This window comes from Podarcis cretensis (genome assembly GCF_951804945.1).
Source record: "Podarcis cretensis genome assembly, chromosome: 5".
In the NCBI taxonomy this organism is placed as follows: Eukaryota; Metazoa; Chordata; class Lepidosauria; order Squamata; family Lacertidae; genus Podarcis; species Podarcis cretensis.
In genome coordinates this window covers 38,029,494-38,048,150 of record NC_137174.1, presented here as the reverse complement: position 1 = coordinate 38,048,150, position 18,657 = coordinate 38,029,494, and the positions used below count along the sequence as shown (strand labels likewise).

The 18,657-nt window shown below is 41.2% G+C and overlaps 1 protein-coding gene across 3 annotated transcripts in view; it reads right to left on the bottom strand.

Moving 5' to 3' along the window:
• Positions 1 to 18,657, bottom strand: part of MYOF (myoferlin) — a 99,471-nt gene that overhangs the window by 17,725 nt on the left and 63,089 nt on the right. For all 3 annotated transcript variants that reach the window (XM_079976530.1, XM_079976531.1, XM_079976532.1), the window contains 16 exons: positions 18,477 to 18,616; positions 18,129 to 18,302; positions 16,008 to 16,119; positions 15,172 to 15,249; positions 14,240 to 14,421; positions 13,988 to 14,146; positions 13,772 to 13,870; positions 12,272 to 12,433; positions 10,685 to 10,850; positions 9,227 to 9,303; positions 5,743 to 5,754; positions 4,157 to 4,255; positions 3,560 to 3,685; positions 3,236 to 3,391; positions 1,590 to 1,681; positions 750 to 920 (listed from right to left, as the gene is read on the bottom strand). In XM_079976530.1, the coding sequence (XP_079832656.1) occupies positions 750 to 920; positions 1,590 to 1,681; positions 3,236 to 3,391; positions 3,560 to 3,685; positions 4,157 to 4,255; positions 5,743 to 5,754; positions 9,227 to 9,303; positions 10,685 to 10,850; positions 12,272 to 12,433; positions 13,772 to 13,870; positions 13,988 to 14,146; positions 14,240 to 14,421; positions 15,172 to 15,249; positions 16,008 to 16,119; positions 18,129 to 18,302; positions 18,477 to 18,616 (2,005 nt within the window). The remainder of the gene's footprint in view (positions 1 to 749; positions 921 to 1,589; positions 1,682 to 3,235; positions 3,392 to 3,559; positions 3,686 to 4,156; positions 4,256 to 5,742; positions 5,755 to 9,226; positions 9,304 to 10,684; positions 10,851 to 12,271; positions 12,434 to 13,771; positions 13,871 to 13,987; positions 14,147 to 14,239; positions 14,422 to 15,171; positions 15,250 to 16,007; positions 16,120 to 18,128; positions 18,303 to 18,476; positions 18,617 to 18,657) is intronic.

Here is an 18,657-nt window from a genome sequence, read left to right as displayed (position 1 = left end):
TCCCCTCCATTGCCAATCACCTATTTCAAGCCTGGACAAACTGTGCTCACTCAGCTTCAAATCATAGTTGATAAAGCTGGCTATTTCACTAAGCATAGTTAAGATTAACCACATTTTATGGTTCGGAGGATACACTAAACTGTGGCTAATCTAAAATGGAAGCGGAGCTTCTAATTTTTTTCTAGCCAAGCTGGAGGAAAAGAATGAAGTACCGTATATGAGTCTGGGTGGATGCTATGCTCATTCCTGAAACCATGGTTTAGTGTTATGTCTGAATGAAGCCAAACATACACACATTTCTAGGCTATATTTTTTGTTGCAATGAAAATGAAGTGCCCACATGAAGGATGCTTCCCCCTTGATTTCTTACACACACACTGAAGCTGTAAAATATTATTTGGCACTGCTCACAAGGGCTTCCCATTTCCTGTAATGAAAGCAGCAGTCTTAGATATGAATCCTTTTTACTTATGAAGCTGCCTTATTGAAAAGCACACATGTGCAGGAGCTTCAGGGGCACATTGGCATATATATATAGGATTCTGAACTGAGGTAAGTTCAGTGGAGACAATGCTTTAATCAGGAAAGCCATAGCATATCCTATCACAGTCTGTGAAAATGCAGTAAATATGAGGCGTTAAGTCCAGCCAAGATAACTGCTTCTAAGGAACATCGTTTTCGCAGGGAGACATTTAATCATGGGCTTAGGTTTTCCATGTTTTTAATAGCTATAGCAGTGAGCAACTTACACACAGTACTGCTGTGGTATTCCACACTGAGATCCAAAGCGGGAGAGAAATCTGTTTTCCAAATCAATGATGGTTTCACCAACTTTTTCATCTCGAGTCAGCATATCATAGTCATAAACAGAAATTTTCAGATCCTTCTCTTGAGGCAAGAAGCAACTCAGTTCGTACATTCTAAACACAGGAATATTTGGCATGTTTGAAATTCAGAAAACTAACCACCCTGAAAACATTAGTGACACTCACAACAAATACGATCAGCATTTTTCATAAACCAGTAAGCCACTGCAATTGGAATTACTAGTTAAACACCCTGCAAGGGTCACTATGGACCTGTGGGCTGATACAAGATAATTGGCTGATAGAAAAAACAGCAAATGAGTACTATAAAAATCCTTATTTCTAACTTATAAATACATCTTAATTCATCACATTCTGAGGACATTAGCATATCATTAGCATAAGGATTAAACTCTCTACCTTCTTCCAAAATCCCCCACCCCTTTTAAAAAATTGTATACAATTCCAGTTTACTATCAGCAGAATATATAAGCATTTTTAAATGGGAGAATTTTCTTCCTCTGTAAATTGAGGTGAATGTTCTAGTCCATCCCTCATCGTGTTCTAATCCAATTCAGGATCCTCCCATAACAAAAAACCAGAAGAAGAGCGTGCCACACTTTCCCCCCATTCCCCTGACTTTTTTTTTCATAAGTAAGAGAAGGGTGAAATAATGATTTCTTGAAACAAAATTAAGGCTATGACAAGGCATAATTGTTCTTTAATCTATGAGAGGATTAGAGCCATTCTAATCACACAGAAGGAGGAAGTCTTAAAAGTTACCTGCCAAAAATTGGATTGATAGTGTTGGGAATATAATGATCTCTGTCTTCCACCACTTTTTTGCCCAAGGTGATTTTAATATAAGGATCACACTGTTTGGAAACAAGGGTATTGTTAATTCATGTGCACTGTAGGATTGATAATTAATACATGCCACATTTTCTAAGAAGGTCCATGTCTATATATGGAGCTCCTACACAAGGAAACTTCCCAAGGAAATTTGGCCAATGGAATAGCTCTGGGCATGCAGCCTTTTGTGCAGATAGAGCTGGCCCTTTCACCTAAGAGGCTGGAGAACCACTCCAGCTCTTCCCAGCAAGGAGCGCCATTTATGCTTTGGTGCACTGGTCCCTGCAAGTAATTGCTATGTTAGTCATTACAATCCTTATCTCATCTGTGACACCACTGTGAGGCAAGTAACAGATGCTGCCTTTTAAGAGATATAGATGGGGGAAGTGACTTGCTTAGGAGCACCTGGGGGAGTCCACGTCCACCTGAAAATTTCAGCCAGATTCTCAATTCCAAGTCTGGCATTCTCAGTCATGGTATTATTTTATAAAACATTTCAGTATTCATAGTTCTGTACAGTCCTACTTTGGATCCCAAATGCCTTGTGAGTCGAACGTTTTGGCTCCCGAATGCCGCAAACCCAGAAGTGAGTGTTCTGGTTTGTGAACGTTCTTCAGAACCTGAATGTCTGACATGGCTTCTGTGGCTTCTAATTGGCTTCAGAAGCTTTCTGCAGCCAATCGGAAGCTGTACCTTGGTTTCCAGCCCAGTATACCTGAAGGTGTGTCTCCACCCCCATCGTTCTGCCCGGACACTGAGGTCCAGCACCGAGGGCCTTCTGGCGGTTCCCTCACCGTGAGAAGCAAAGCTACAGGGAACCAGGCAGAGGGCCTTCTCGGTAGTGGCGCCCGCCCTGTGGAACGCCCTCCCATCAGATGTCAAAGAGATAAACAACTACCTGACATTTAGAAGACATCTGAAGGCAGCCCTGTTTAGGGAAGTTTTTAATGTGTGACATTTTAATGTATTTTTAATCTTTGTTGGAAGCCACCCAGAGTGGCTGGGGTAACCCAGCCAGATGGGTGGAGTACAAATAATAAATTATTATTGTTATTATTTTTGGAAGTGTAATGAACTTCCGGAACGGATTCCGTTTGACTTTGGAGGTACCACTGTATATATCTGCCTATTTCTTCCTGCTAAATTATTGCAAAATTATTATTACTATTAATAATAATAATTATTATTATTAAACCAGAATCCTGGTCCAAAGCTGTACTACAACTTGCAGACCAGGGATGTCTAACTGGTCAATCATCAGTTTCCGGTGTTGATTATGGGCTCCCTTGTGGTGGCATAAGAGCATCCGGCCCCTCCCCCTCCTCCATTCACGCATGATCGTTAGAACAGAAGACAGAGTTTTCGCTGTGAGGCAGATTGTTCCCTTGGTGAGCCACATTTTCCTCTCCAAAATGGGACTTTCCTCCCTAAAAAAAGGTCAACAACTCAACACCTCAGGGGTAGATCACTGCTAGTTTTTTATTCTGTGAGTAGATTGCAGTCTCTTGGGAGTTGGATGTCCCTGTTGTAGACAATAGTGGTCTAATCTTAACACTCATCTGGAAATGTTAACTCACCATTCCATTGTTATCCTTAGGCTGGAGTTCTAAGCCTCGGACTATATAAATCCGAATGATACACTCTTGAGGCCCACTGTCTGGAAGTTCACGGAACTGCCGAGGAGGAGGTGGTACATTAGGGTCATCTGGTAATGCGTAGATCCTAAAAGAGCCCTATGAAGTTATACAAAAATGAAAAGGTAAGTCCAAACCAAAACAAGCCTTTTTTACTTGGTTATTACGTATCTGTTCTGTCTTAGGAATGGAGTACTACGCAGAACAGTACCGTACTTAAGCTTGGTTTTCTGCCTAATAATGTAATTTAAGGTGTGTGTGTTTTACCTTAAATTCTCCCACAACACTTGGGTCATCATTTTCTTCAGACCTGCCCCGATGCAGCTTGAAAGTATCACAAAAATCTGTTAAACCCCTAAAATCGGGTACATTCTCCAGTTCACTCTTGTACACCTTGAAACAAAAGTTAGGTAAAATTACAAAAAAAGCATTAGAAACAAACAAGTGGCAAGCTTCAATAAATGCACAACTTTGCAAAACATCCCTAAGTTTTAAAGAAAGTGACTGTGTGTGTATATATAATTCATGGTGCATGTGAAAGAACTTTAGATTGCCTGGGATAATAATACAGTAAGCAGCAATCTGTTATTTGGTGGCGTGATCTTGTCATTTTCCCATAGCACTCATGCAAAATGTGCAGTGATCATGCAAGAGAATATGCCTCTTTCAAGGTAACTTTGGAGTTTCCCCCCTGGGACCTATTTCACAACCCCTTGTACAAAAATAAAAAAGCAATATGCCTCAAGTTTTTTAAAATTGAGGGTGGCAAGTTCAACCAAAAACAGTACATTGAACTAAAGTCTGCTTATTTTTAAAGTTGGCGACATCTTTAAACAACAACAAGAATGCACTCAAAACAAATACCTTTAGCGTATCGTATCCCTTTGCAATATATTGTCCACATTTCTCAGTATCTCCTATTGAAGCATAAAACTTGCTCCACCAGTCGACAATTTCTTCCTCCTATATAAAAATGGGAGATTATAGGTGTATGTAAAAACAAACTGAAATTCCAGGATGATCTATTCTAGCCCATGGATGGCCCCTGTGGCCCTCCAAATGTTGCTGAAATACAACTTTCATCACCCCTATCTGCTGGCCATGTTAACCTGGCCTGAAGGGATTTAGAAGTCCAGCAATACCTGGAAGTTCCCCACAGGCTCCCCACCTCAGATCTAGTCCTTAGGTGTGGAAGCTAGGCAGCACACATGTATAGCAGGGGCCAAGCCTTAACCAACCACAGCAAGCAGAGGAAGGGGCACCTTAAGCTGGATATGTGTGCTGTAGACCTCACCAGAAGACATTCTGATTAAATGGCCCAAAAGTCTATGATGGGGCAAAGAGAGATTCACAGATCATACGGTTCCTGTAGCAAAAAGCTGCAAGGCAGAGAATGGCTCTAGATCTAACAGAGCCTTAAAGCCTCTGGAATGTTGCCAGATTACATTGGATATGCCAGAAAACCCTCTTGCATGAGATGCCTTTTCCTGGCATAGGACCTCTTTCCCCACAATCCCAGCAAGGGCTCTTCCCCGCAGATCTCTTCAGAGTAGGCGCACTAAACTGGCAGACTTGGCTCTGGGTGACCTGAGGGGCACAGAGAGGCCTCCAGTGGTGAAGATTCACATTGGCACATCTATGGCAAGGTGTCGGGAGCGCCGCACGTTTGCAGTTCCCTGACCCTAAATTTGGGTGCTGGTGACACTCAACCTGCTTTCCATGCAACTTGTACAGGGAGTGCACCGCAAATAAAAGGCAGAATATGTAAGAAGCTAAAGATTTAGTCCGAAATACAGAGCAGAAAACTGAGGTGACAAAGGTGCATCTGGCCAATTGCTATTGCTTTGTTATATCTCTTCATTTCAACAGAGCTTCATTGGTTCTCTTGTGGATAGCTCATTAAAATAAATACAACGAGGAACGTGGAACTTTTCTTCCAATGGGTCCTCCTTTCAGAGCTGCTTTTTGAGAGGAAATGGGTGGGCCAAACTGCATGTAGCTCCACCCCTTTATTAATACAGTTGTACCTTGGAAGTCAAACAGAATCCATTAAAAAAGTTTGTTCGGCTGCCAAAGTGTTCGAAAACCAAAGCGCCACTTCTGATTGGCTGCAGGAAGCTCCTGCAGCCAATCGGAAGTTGCAGAAGCCCTGTTGGATGTTCGGCTTCCAAAAGAATGTTTGAAAACCAGTACAGTCACTTCCGGGTTTTGATCATTTGGGAGCAAAAACATTCGGAAACTAGGCTGCTCGAAAACCAAGGTACGACCGTATTCTTCCTTCCAGAAACTTAAACTCATGCAGCTGCAACTGACCAGGTTGAGGCTAGTTAACTTTAACAATGTAAAGTTATTGTGTGCCGTATTACCACATATTTTAGAACATGGTGAGACTTCTTAATAAGTACAAAGGGAATAGTTTACATAACCAAAATCAGGATAGATTTCATTACCTTTTCTGTGAGCTGTTCAGGAGGACACATCCAAAGGGATGGGGAAGGAAAAACCAAAGCAGAATAGTTAAAATTCAACCAATATTTCACCCCGGTTCTATACACTGAATAAAATAAATTGTGGGTGTTTAATGAATATATTAAATGTGCAGGCAATATTTTTTTTTTTATTTGTGTCTCTGCATATTGACCAAGTATTTATTAGGGTAGCATGTCCATTTCATAACCAACAGACCTGTTAATCCAACAATTTGATACTCCAGAAAATAAATACAGCAATTTGATACAGTTGGAAAATAAAGCATCTAATGGAACTACCACAAGGGCTTAACCTGATTATCAGCCTGACAGTTCCAGGACTCATTCATTTGTTCAGAATCTCCCAAGTAATTAAAACTGCACTGGTGATCTGTTACTGTTAAAAGGTGACTAGGATGTGTTATATAAGAATTCCATTTTATTTTCAGTTTTATGAAGATTGCAGTCATACGCCATGTGATTCCAAATCCATGCTTTAGATAGGCTTACATTATTTTGAATTGCATTGTTTTATCACAGGGCTCCTTTGGGAGGATAGTCAAGACAGAAAGTTAATAAATAAATATCTAAGCACTTACAGAAACACCTTATGCATGTCTGTTGAAAAGTAAGTTCCAGTGAGTTTGATAGGACTTATTTTGGGGTTGCAACCTTAATATCTGTTTTATTTTATTGGTTTACCATGATGTGAAAGCCAGTCTTTGTTCAATAAATACTTTCCACACAATATTGTGCCCTCAGCACCTGGTAAAGCTCTGACCATTTGGCTATTGAAAGTTGTAGTTCTATGAATTATTCTATATTGGCGGGGGGAGAGAGAAACTGTTTTTTTCTGGAGTAGGAAACTTGTCATCTCCAAATGTTGTTGGATTCCAACTTCCATCAGCCCAAGCCAGCATGGCCAATGATGAGGGACAATGGGAGTTTAGGTTCAGCAACATCTGGAGGGTCCCAGATCCCCCAGCCCTCCTTTAGAGCTCGAAACAGAGAGAAAGTACTGTGAAACGTATTATTTCGATTGGCATTCTAATGAAAGAGAGAGAAAACACACGCAAAATGAACCATTATTTTCTTGCTGCACTTTGTACAGCTACCACCACCACTTCTGCCCTGATATTTTGAAAATATAAACTTGATGATTCTGTTTAAGTCTGTAAAACAAATTTCCACAACAAACTACAATTATAACCTCTATCTGTGAATGCCACTGATTATAGTACAGCCCATGAACACTCATTGTGTCCCCAAAACCAATTACGTTTGAGATTTTGGAGAAAACATCCATATAAAGATCAGAGTCATCTACTGCAGGGGTCGGCAAGCTTACTGGACAATGGGCCGGTTCATGCTCCGTCCGTTGGAGGATGGGTTGGAGTGTGTGTGCACACGAGCTCTTCCGGGTCGGAGGAGCGCCCATGCGCATGCACACACACTATTTCCGGTGCACCTCCGGGTTGGAGGAGCGCCCATGCGCATGCGCACAGGCACCATCAACCCAGAAGTTGGTCCCCGTGCTATGCTGCGCCATGCCGCACTGCACCATGCCGGTAAGAGCGGGTGGCGGGGGCGGCAAGGGTCGCCATGGGCCGGATAGAGGAGCCCCGTGGGCCGCTACTGGCCCATGGGCCTTAGGTTGCTGACCCCTGATCTACTGCATGTGAAGATAAGAATATTCCTTCAATATCCAACTTAACTTTTAAAAAATATTTTTATATTTTATTTGTATATTATTCCATCTTATCGTCAACATCCAAATCTGCACCCTATGTGAATTGCTAATGTGAATGCAAGCTTTCCAGTTCCAAATGGAAATACTGCTCTGCAAATGTCCAAATGTGAATGGAAATTTATTTTCTAAGTAATCATTCTGCTTTAAAACCTGAAAGTTGGTTTTCTCCAAAACCTCCCTGCAGAAGATTCAAAGGAGGAATGAAAGTTCAAGTGAACCAAAGCACCTAAGGCCCCAGGTGAATAGTGCGCATGCGTTTTCTTCATACATACATGCACTGTTGTTGGAGAAGCCATTTTGCTGAGTGCTGTTGACATACCGCTTAAACACTAGAAATTGGAATGTAGTTTAGGAAAGTTCTACATCTGTTATTCTAGTCTGTTAACGGCATACTCTTTTTTATTGTTTGCTTCCCCAAGAAGCCTTTATTTTGTCTTACCTTTAAAATATCTCAAATAATTGAAGTCCATATTTTATTGATATATTGATTTTTTAATTTTTTTTTTAAAGTTTGCTACGTTGATCACTTCAGGACCTGAGCATACCACTTCTTCCTTTTCATTCATAAGTGTAATCCTACAACCTCTAGGTAAAATGTGAGGTTATCAAGTAAAACATTACAGGCCACAGGCAGTATACAACCCTACAGTCCTTCCTTCCCCAATCTTTCTTGATAGTGGTTAGTGAATGATGACCTCTAATTATTACAGTCGAACAGGAAGACTGACTGATACAACGAACATATGTTATTATCTGCAAGGACATGGACCTCTGTGGTTTACTTTATCATCACTCAGTGTGTTTACAATAACACAATGTTTGCTCATCTAATTGGCTCTCTCCATATGGTACAATTAAAGGGCAGCTACACTACATCAAAGACTAAATGAAACGGCAGTCAACGAGGGAGAAGGGGCTTCTCAAAGCAAGACAAACACGGTTTTAAACAACCTGCAATTACACAGAAACAGATAAATCACAATTTTAAAGCTTTTGTATTAAATGATGAACTTCAAATATGTTCATCGTGTGTTAGCACGCAAGCTAAAAAATGCATTAAGTATTAGCATTTGGACTCATATTTGCTATTGATGAACAATCTTGCATATTAGTTAACTGGCAATACTCAGTTTACAGTAAATAATATGGGAGTACGTGTTGATGTTCAAAATTACTTTGAACTTGCTAAATGCAAATGTGCACTACATGCATCTAAGCTGAGCCATTCATCTTGCCATGTAATTGAGGAAATAACAGGTAGGCCATGCAACTGACAGGTGTTTTGTTTAACAGCACCTGCATGAAAATGCTATTTGGGCTCCCTAAATTCAACCAAATCTAATTAATATTTCGGATTTTGAACCTCAAGGATTGCCAGTGAACAGGATAAGAGTTCAAACATTATTCATCAATTTATTCACTGAATAATTTTGAACAGCAAATATGTTCTAAAGCTGCTGGCAAACAATTCACAACCAACATGAACATATACAAGTAAGAGATTTTCATTTCCACAGAGCAATAAAATAGTAAGACTGGAGAAATAACAAAGTATATGCCATAACATATACTTCTACATTGTATTCCCAGAGCTCCCTCCAACTTTTACAGACACTTTGCCTGGTTAGGTTTGTGTCTGCTGAAGTTGTAGGCTAAAAAGCCAATGAACTGACCACAAAAATGGAAAGAATTGAACCTGCAAATTAAGGCAATTACCTGCGCTGCTAGTAAAGGTTGCGTGTCTTCCACTTCAATGACCACATCTCGCCGAGGTGCAGCTGACAGAAGAGTAACTGCAAATCAAACATTCCATGATGATAAGCAACTCATGGGGGGGGGGGGAATCACACCTGTAAACTTTTCTTTAGTCATAATTTTAGCCTTTATTTTTTCCAGTTCCTCCTGCTATCTCTCTTTGTCTAGAAAAGTCTAGAGCCTGCACCAAATTGTCAGCTGCCTAGAGCTCATGTACACACAAAACATGTACACACAAAAATATTCTTGAATATATTGTACTTTTGTGTGGATTTTATTGTACACCAATTTGGGAGAAAATCTTGCCTAAAAAGCAGGTAGTAAGTCAGGCTTTATGTTGGGCGGGGTGGGGTGGGGGGGGCAGAACTAAGATATCTGTAACGCAATTGGTCAGTTAGTTAAGTATTTTTATTTATTTCCTTGATTAGGGGGGCAGTTGCTATGCCCATGTAGCCAACCAGGTTATTCCATTTGTACAATGGAATTCCCCCCCCCCCAAAAAAAAAATCTGTTCTGGGAGGGGGAGGAGAAGTTCTACTGCCTTACTGTGACAACTTTATTGGATACAAGCCACAATAAAGATAGATGGGATGGATCTAACTGTTAGTCATACGTAGGTCTCCCTGAAATTAATGTAAAAAAACAGTGACTAACTTCAGCCCTGTGGATTTCAATGGGAATGTAACTGGCTTAGGTTCGAGACAACCCATTTGCTTTCCACCAGGGAGCTGAAAACTTTTAACTCCATAACTCAGTGTGCAGAACAATTAAAAAGGTGGGACTGGGTCACAGCAGTACCAAGGGTGGCATTGCAAAATCATTTGCTAATATTCTTGCTACTTTCTCAACTTTCTATCATTATGTGTGAATTCTAAGGATGGACTTATCAAGACTGTGACAGTTTTGCATGTGTTCATTCATAAGTATATCCTGTCCTGTTTCCACATTAATCTACATTTTTTTAAAAAATCCACACAATAACTTTAAATACATATTTTCTCTCAAAACATGTATTCCCTCAAAGTACCCATTTCTAAATGAATCCCCCAACATGCAGAGAACTGCACCACAAAATCTGAAGAAGTATAAAAACCAAAGGAAAACTGCATTCAGGTCTCCACCCTGGTCCAGAAGATATAGGTACAGTCAATTTGTATCAAAATTCATGAATAATGATTTCCTCAAGCATCCCTAGTGAATACTGGTTCTTTAAAAGTGGTACTGCCAGGCGTGCTGAGTCAGTCTAACATCCATGGGAAAGGTTGCCTCTACAACCTTCACAAACGAATGGGAGCTACAGAAAAGTCGGTGTACATTTACTTCAAGAGATTGCATGTTTGCTATGTTTCCTGCAAATTGTGTTGATTGTTGCAAAACCTACATCCGATAAGAAAAATGTCATTATTATGGGAGCTCTACCTTTCATCTGTGGTGCAATGTCGGCTTTCGTCGCGTAAGGATCACAGCGAAAACGCTCCAGTGCCCCAATGGTACATTGTCCCACGATAGGTTTACGGCCAAATTGCCTGTGGTCTATCACTTTAATAACTAGTGATGGTGTGTACAATTCCTCTTTGGGCAGTGACTAGTTTAAAACAAAAAAAACAGAACACAGTTCCTTAACTCAAAACAAATACACACCTCACAGGATTCCTTTGCTTTCGAATGAGCTGTACAACCTGCCCTGATTCTGGCAACTCTTAAATGTATGTAGGTCTGTAGCAAAGCGGAATGTGGGTGGTCCAACTTTAAGAACAAAAGGGATGCTTGGGTGGGGATGCTAAGCTTCTTCACACCCAAAACTTATTTCCATGCAAAGTCTACCCCTGAGTGCTTCCCTTTCAGTTGGGCTCCAGGACTGGATAATGGAATAGTTTCTTTTTTTTTTAACTTGAAGGCACAGGCACCCACAAAAGAGAGCTTTATATACCCGTAGTATAACCTTGAATCTAGCTTGGAAGCAACTAACAGCCAGTTTGCGAGTTTACGCTGCTGTATGTAATCAAGAACAGATGGGAAATCCATTGGGCAAAAAGTGAAGCATTCTTGTAGTAGGCATGAATGCACATGCACGGGCATGCAAGTGCTATCTGTGCTACGTGAGTTTCCCACCCTCTTAAACAGCCCTTTCCTGGATGGGCATGCAAATATACATCCACATCTAATGTTAGTGCCACTGAGCATGGCCATCCATGTGCAACAACGGCTTTACACAGTGCTTTGCTGCACACAGGACTCTCTAGAAATATTTAAATCACCTCAAAGGTAATTTCCAGGGTGGGTTCATTTACTCAATCAGATCTGCCTCCCTTCATGAGGCTGGGTGATGCGTTTGCCTCAGGCGGCACTCCTGAAAATGTGTCACCTCGTTCTGCCACCCAGCTTTGCCACTGGTTTCCCTGGCCTCTAGGGACAGAGAGGGACTGGTGGCAAAGCCTGAGTCAGCCAGAGGGGATGTGTTCCGCCATCCAGCTTTGCTGCCGGGTGTGGGGGGAAAGATCTTCCCCGCTTGGTGGTGTGGTGGGGTTTTGCACTAGCTTATCCTGAAGGAACGGATTCAAAGGCTCACTGGCAGGCAGGAGGGGGGATCCAGAAAGACTCTCCCCCCTATCCGTCCATCAGGGAAGACTCCTTATCGAATTATGTCAAAGAGAACAACAAATACCAGATTTTTAGAAGAAATCTGAAGGCAGCCCTGTTTAGGGAAGCTTTTAATGTTTGAAGCATTCCTGTATTTCAATATTTTGTTGGAGGCCGCCCAGAGTGGCTAGGGAGGCCCGGCCAGATGGGTGGGATAGAAATAAATTATTTATTTATTGTTGTTGTTATTTGCACTCCCATCATGGGGATGACAGCAGGCTGTTTAGCCTCAGGTGCCAAAACACCTCAGGCTACCCGATATCCACTGCTATTGCTCTAATATGAGCATACTAATTCAAATTTCCCCCTTTACCAGCACCACAAGTGTGCTACAGATCTTCAATAAAAGAGAATTCAGCACCATACCACTGTCATGCAGAGAACAGATCCGGGAAAATTTGGTGTCTTCTTCAGGTTTTTAATCACAACAGATTCTATCATTTCACCTCCACACTCTATAATGAGACTAGGGGAAGTAACAGAAGCCATTTGGTAGCTTTTCATGTTGCGCAGTCCCCAGGCAAGGATCTGTTTCAAACAAAAAACAAAGCAAACACCGTCAACATTGCTAAAGGAAAACATGCTCTGCTGCCTGGGTCTCCAACCTTATCAGACCTGGGAGCACACTTAGAAACCCGAGAAACGCTCATGAGAACCACCTCAAAACAGTTCAATGATTAAATCTCCATTTTTTGTCACACATTTAAACCACAAGTTAATTTACAGTTGTATATCACTGGGAATGTTCTCAGCTGCATGCACTTACACAGAGCTTGGTGCATACAGTGCTTAAACAAGCCATACTTTATGGCATATTGTCATGTCTGCTTGTGACCACCATATAGAATACACACCTGGCCATTGTAAGGAAATGGGGGACAGAACTCATCCCCTCCCATCTGTCTAATGAACAGTGTGCTGGGGCTGGGTTCAAGGAAGTAGAGGACCCACAATGGTAAGAATACATTGTTTATTAATTCAAATACATTGTATAAATGTCAGCATTTATGCAACACTTTTTGTAAGCACTCAGTGTCCATCACTCATGGGATCTCATTGCAGCCCTGTAAGATAAGCTGGTACTGTCATACCCACATCACATATGCAGGGCTGAGAGACATTTGCTAACCGAAAGCTAAGTTCATGACTATTATTACATTTGGACAAGGAACTTCCCAACTCACTTCTCAAGTATTCCATTGGTTACACATCTGGTGACAGTTTACCATGAACAGACTTTTATCTGCTGCCAACCTGGCAACCTGGGGTAGAAGCTTGCACAAATAAAGCCTTATCCCCAAAAACATTCTGAACACTTTAATGCTTCTTGATCCAAAACAGTACCTGTTGTTTCCACACAGCCTTATGAATATCTCATGTTTTGGCATGTCTTGGTGTCTCCACCCCCATTGTTCTGCCCAGACGCTGAGGTCCAGCGCCGAGGGCCTTCTGATGGTTCCCTCATTGTGAGAAGCAAAGCTACAGGGAACCAGGCAGAGGGCCTTCTCGGTAGTGGCACCCGCCCTGTGGAACGTCCTCCCATCAGATGTCAAAGCGATAAACAACTACCTGACATTCAGAAGACATCTTAAGGCAGCCCTGTTCAGGGAAGTTTTTAATGTGTGATATTTTAGTGTATTTTTGGTTTCTATGGAAGCCGCCCAGAGTGGCTGGGGAAACCCAGCCAAATGGGCGGGGTACAAATAATAAATAATAAAATTATTATTATTATTATTATTATTATTATTACTACTACTACTACTAGCACCTGGCCTTATACATGCAGGTATCTATGAATTACTGTGAATCTTATTAAGCACATGGCCCTGTGCATCATTGTCCATTTTCAAGTAACAACAACAATACCTCAATAACAGTCCGTTGAACCACGGGTCTGATTCCTTGTGGCACCATATAAAGGTTTGATGCTTTTTTTGAAGGAAGAATTGGAAGGTTGGTTCCACCCTGCTCAAAGATACAAAGAAAAGGGTTTCTTCATGTATATAAAGCCTAAGTCATACAGATCAATCATCTCGTCACGGTGGCTTTAAGTCTGAAATCAATATATTTGTTTTCTGCTACCTTTTCACTCAGCAAAAGCTCAGCTGCTAAAAGCACATCTCCACAAGCCTTGCCCCCATTCATAACTGGATACCAGAGAAGTTTCGGACTGATGTCAATATCTGGGTTGAGCTTGACCATAGGACAGCAAGAGGTTCTTCCAAGGAACTCATCTTTGCCCTGCAAAAATGGACAAATCCAAAATGGTGAATTTGTAATCACCTGCTGTCATTATATAATCAAGAGGAAATCTGGAAAAAAGCTGATACCTACCACTTGGTCACTATCGAAGAGTTCAACAACCACATGAGGAGGGTTTTGTTCTACCGTGTAGGGATCTCCATAGATTTCAATTTCATCAAATATGATAGTTTGATCCCATGTTGGGTTCAATGTTGACTTGATGGTTTCGGTTGTTTTGCTTCGGTGAAGGAATGAAACATGAGCATATGGATCTAAAAAACCACAGGAGAACAGATATGTGTATAGTGATCCATTTTAAAAGACTGACTTTTACATTCCCATTCTCTCTTTCTTCTATAATTGGCAAACAAAAGTTGATCTGACAAGCTGTAGATATGATAGACAATCCAATTTTAAATTATTCTTGTGCATGGTAACCATTCTTTAATACATTTGTATCTAAGGTACAACACCCAAGGACACATGAACAAGAGAGTCATTCCACCTGCAACTTAAACAGTACATCCCACAAACTGAACACACAGATCTGACATGAGTCTAAAACGTAGTTATTTATGGCCTTATTATGAAGCAGAGGTGAATGATTAAAGAGCTCTAGGCCTCCTATTAGAAAGACTTTCAAACCATCAGTGTCTCTGAAGAAGGTACCTGATTATGGGTATTAGCATTTCCTGTACAAATTGTCATTACCCAGTGCTCAGAGCAATGTAAAATGTTAGATGGAGGCCATCCTCACTGACCTCTTAACAAGGGATCTAATTTCATTTAACTTTTTTTGGTCGTTAACAAGAAAAGGTGTTAAATACATTCTTTGAAGAGACAGGTTTTCAGAGGGTTACGGGAGAAAAAATGGGATTGGGGAGCGGACATGAAAAAAAATCAAGAGAAACTCCCAAAGCCTTGAACATTTCAATCTGCTGCAGAAAAAAAAATAATGGACTTGCTTTGGCAGACAAATGTGTCCTTTGGATTTAATAGATCCCCAACTCCATCCTAAGTACCTGAAAAGCTGTCTTTATCCAAAGCTATTAGATTTCTTGCTTGATAGATATAACATCGAAGGTGGTAACTGTAGACTCCTTAAAAAGAAAAAGGGAAATCAGCTAAATCAGAAGGCTGTAGCAACTTCACCTTTTCAGCTCTAAACTTCAGCATTACTGCTTCCTCCCATCACTTGACTCTTGGTGTGCTTTCCATGGCCATTCCCCCACCCCACCCTGCCTGATTTTAGTGGTCCACAAGCTTCGTTCAAGTGGTTGAAGATGAGAGGTGACATATCCAATGCATTAAATATTCACATTGATTTTTAATTATATTTTTATTATTTCTTTAATTTCTTATATACTGCATTGTTTTTCATTTGTTCAGTGGAATTCAAACAGTAATGCAATGAAATACATGTAAGAAATTAAAGAAGCAGTAGAATTAAAAATCATCCAGCACCTAGGACAGCACATTGCAATTGCTACAACACAGAGAAAAATCATGAAGTGGTTTGCCAAGACCCTCAGCAATTTTCAAGTGGTCCTTAGGGAGAAGGTGTCTGAGAATCACTGGCTTAGCCTATTGTGCAACCAAAATCATGGTTAAGGTATCTGCTTCTTAACCACATTTTGTAGCCAAGGTTTGTCCCGGTTTGTTACAGGTTGTGGTTAAGGACGAGAGATCCATGGAGAGGCAAAAATAGTTATTAATATTTTGATCACACAGAGAAAGCTGTATCAGATGATGAAAAGGGTAAGGCCTTTAGAAAACTAGTCATGCAGCCAGAACAAAAAGTCTTGCAGCACCTTAAAGAAATATACAGTCTCAAATAAGGAATTTCACATGAACTTACTGTCAAAGTTGCAAGAGATTATAGGAGTGCTTGCACCGAATATACGTGTTGCTGCTGCCTCTTTGGTCTTCTCAGAAGATTTTTCTCCCTCATCAATGCTTGTATCTGCTCCCTAAGATTATATGCATATTATTATTGTTTCTCATTTATAAAACTTGAACAGAAAGCCCAGTTATTGATTCAGATATTCCTGGAAGGAGTTGTAGTTGCTGTTTTAAAAAGTACACTAATATTTATTCACTCATGTGGGTTCAAAAGAGTAATGTCAGGACCCTAAACCAGTCACACCCAGAACACTTCAAAGAAAGGGAGAGACTGAAATTCACTTCTACAGGCAATTGATGATCACAGATAGTAAAAACAAGCAATTTCTATTCCTTGATCCCTTCCACCACTCCTAGACATAATGTCCATTATTAATACATTCTTACAAGATCAATGCTGTTAGATAAAAGTTCATCAAAAGACTGCATGAAAAGATGAAAAGTTAAGCCTCATGTTTAACTGCACATGTAGTTTGGGAGGAAGAAGACTGAGAGAAGACAGCTTGGGATGATCGTAAGTATTCGTACTTTAAAACGCCAAAAAACAGGATTCTGGAGGCCCTGCTTTATGCTGAACTTTCTATATTGCTATTACAAGCTGCCGGATGAAAGCATTAGTTGATTTAATTGCCTTCACATAATCCAGCATTTTACAGCCTCTCCTTATACATTGCTTTCAATTACAGTGGTGCCTTGCAAGATGAAAAGAATCCGTTCTGCGAGTCTCTTCGTCTTGTGGTTTTTTCGTCTTGCGAAGCAAGCCCATTAGCGCTATTAGCGGCTTAGCGGATCAGCTGATAAGCGGCTTAGCGGATCAGCTGATAAGCGGCTTAGTGGCTTAGTGGATCAGCTGATAAGCGGCTTAGCGGATCAGCTGATAAGCGGCTTAGCGGATCAGCTGATAAGCGGCTTAGCGGATCAGCTGTTAAGCGGCTTAGCGGATCAGCTGATAAGCGGCTTAGCGGCTTAGAAAAAGGTGGGGAAAAGGAAAAAAAACCGCAGGAACTCACAGGACATTTTCGTCTTGCGAAGCAAGCCCATAGGAAATTTGTTTTGTGAAGCACCTCCAAAACGGAAAACCCTTTCGTCTAGCGGGTTTTCCGTCTGGCGAGGCATTCGTCTTGCGGGGCACCACTGTATTCCATCAGCTATGGTAAAATATAAATACACTTCAAGCTGTCGCATTCCTTTTTCTCTCTAGAGCAGACAAATTCATCTACAGCATTTTGGCATTCTGCTGAAAACTCTCCCACACAGTCTTAGTCACCTTCAAGTACTACTTAGAATGCAGGAATATAGAAATGTGCCTCATGAAGTCAGACCATTGATTTATCTAACTCAGGGCTTAGCCATACCTTTCACCCTGCTCTTTCCAAGCACAGGCCTGTGCTGTAATGCTCAATATCCAAGCCTTTTGCAGGGTTCCCCCACCCCCAGGGAAAACCCGCTCTTTGAATCAGAACAAAGTCATTCTGGGTTTTCCACGGACTGCTGTTTGCTCTGGTTGAGCTTTAAAGAGCAGGTTTTTGTGGCGCACTCGGACATGGGGCTCTAAATCACGGACCGTGCCTGGAAAGAGCAGAGGAAAGGAAAGTGTGGATAAGCCCTCAGGATTATCTACGCTGAGAGCTCATCTAGACTTGCACTTGTCCTGTGCCTAGAAAGTACGAGTCTGAGCAGTTTTCTGCTTATGAACAGTTTTGCCCTTACTCCATCACTTCCCCTGGAAAACTTACTCTTTAACAACAAATTGGAGCAAACATCAATCCAGAGAAAACACAATTGACATTTGCTTTAAATCAGTGGTAAAGATGGGGTTTTCCCAGGGGAAAGTGGCAAGGCAAGAGCAATTCTGGGTGAGCCCTAACTGACACTGACTCTCCATGATTTCCAAAGGGGTCTCTTCCAGCCCTACCAGCCAAGGATTGAACCCACACCCTTCTGTTTGAAAAGCAGGTGTTCTACCACTGAGCTACAGCCCATTCCACTTGATGATTCTCATTTAACTTTGAGATAATAATTAATGCTGAAGTTAAGCAGCATGAACAAGCCAGCAAGTTAAGTTCCTCTTTCTTACAAGAGCTCCTTCAAGCTTAAAGATGGCTGATGAACCACATGTGTCAGAAGGAATCATTTCTCTCCTCCACCGCCTGCGGCGGAAAGTGTCGGAACTGCGCTGCTTCCAGTGAAATTTCCATCCAATCAGTGATGCAAATTCCCATCCTTCTTGATCTTCATAGGGTGTGGTTGCCTAGAAGACAATTGCAAAAACTCAATCCACAATGGCCAGAATGTAGGGTTAATGACGAACTCTGTAATCAATGCATGCCTTATTTTCTGATACACCATTATTTTTCTAAATAAACATGCACAACGTTCTAGTAAATGCCAATGTTTGGTTGCAACTTATATTTAGCCATTTTACCCTTGATGAAACTGTTTGGTTTGGATCTTTTCTACGTCTTCGAACCAGCCTTCTTCTTCTGTGAGTATGATACATTTTCTCTGCTGCAACCCACGACTTGGGCTTATCGTCAGGGGGAATGGTAATTCCATATTCCCAAGCTAAAATAACACAGATAAAATATACACTGGTTACCATAACA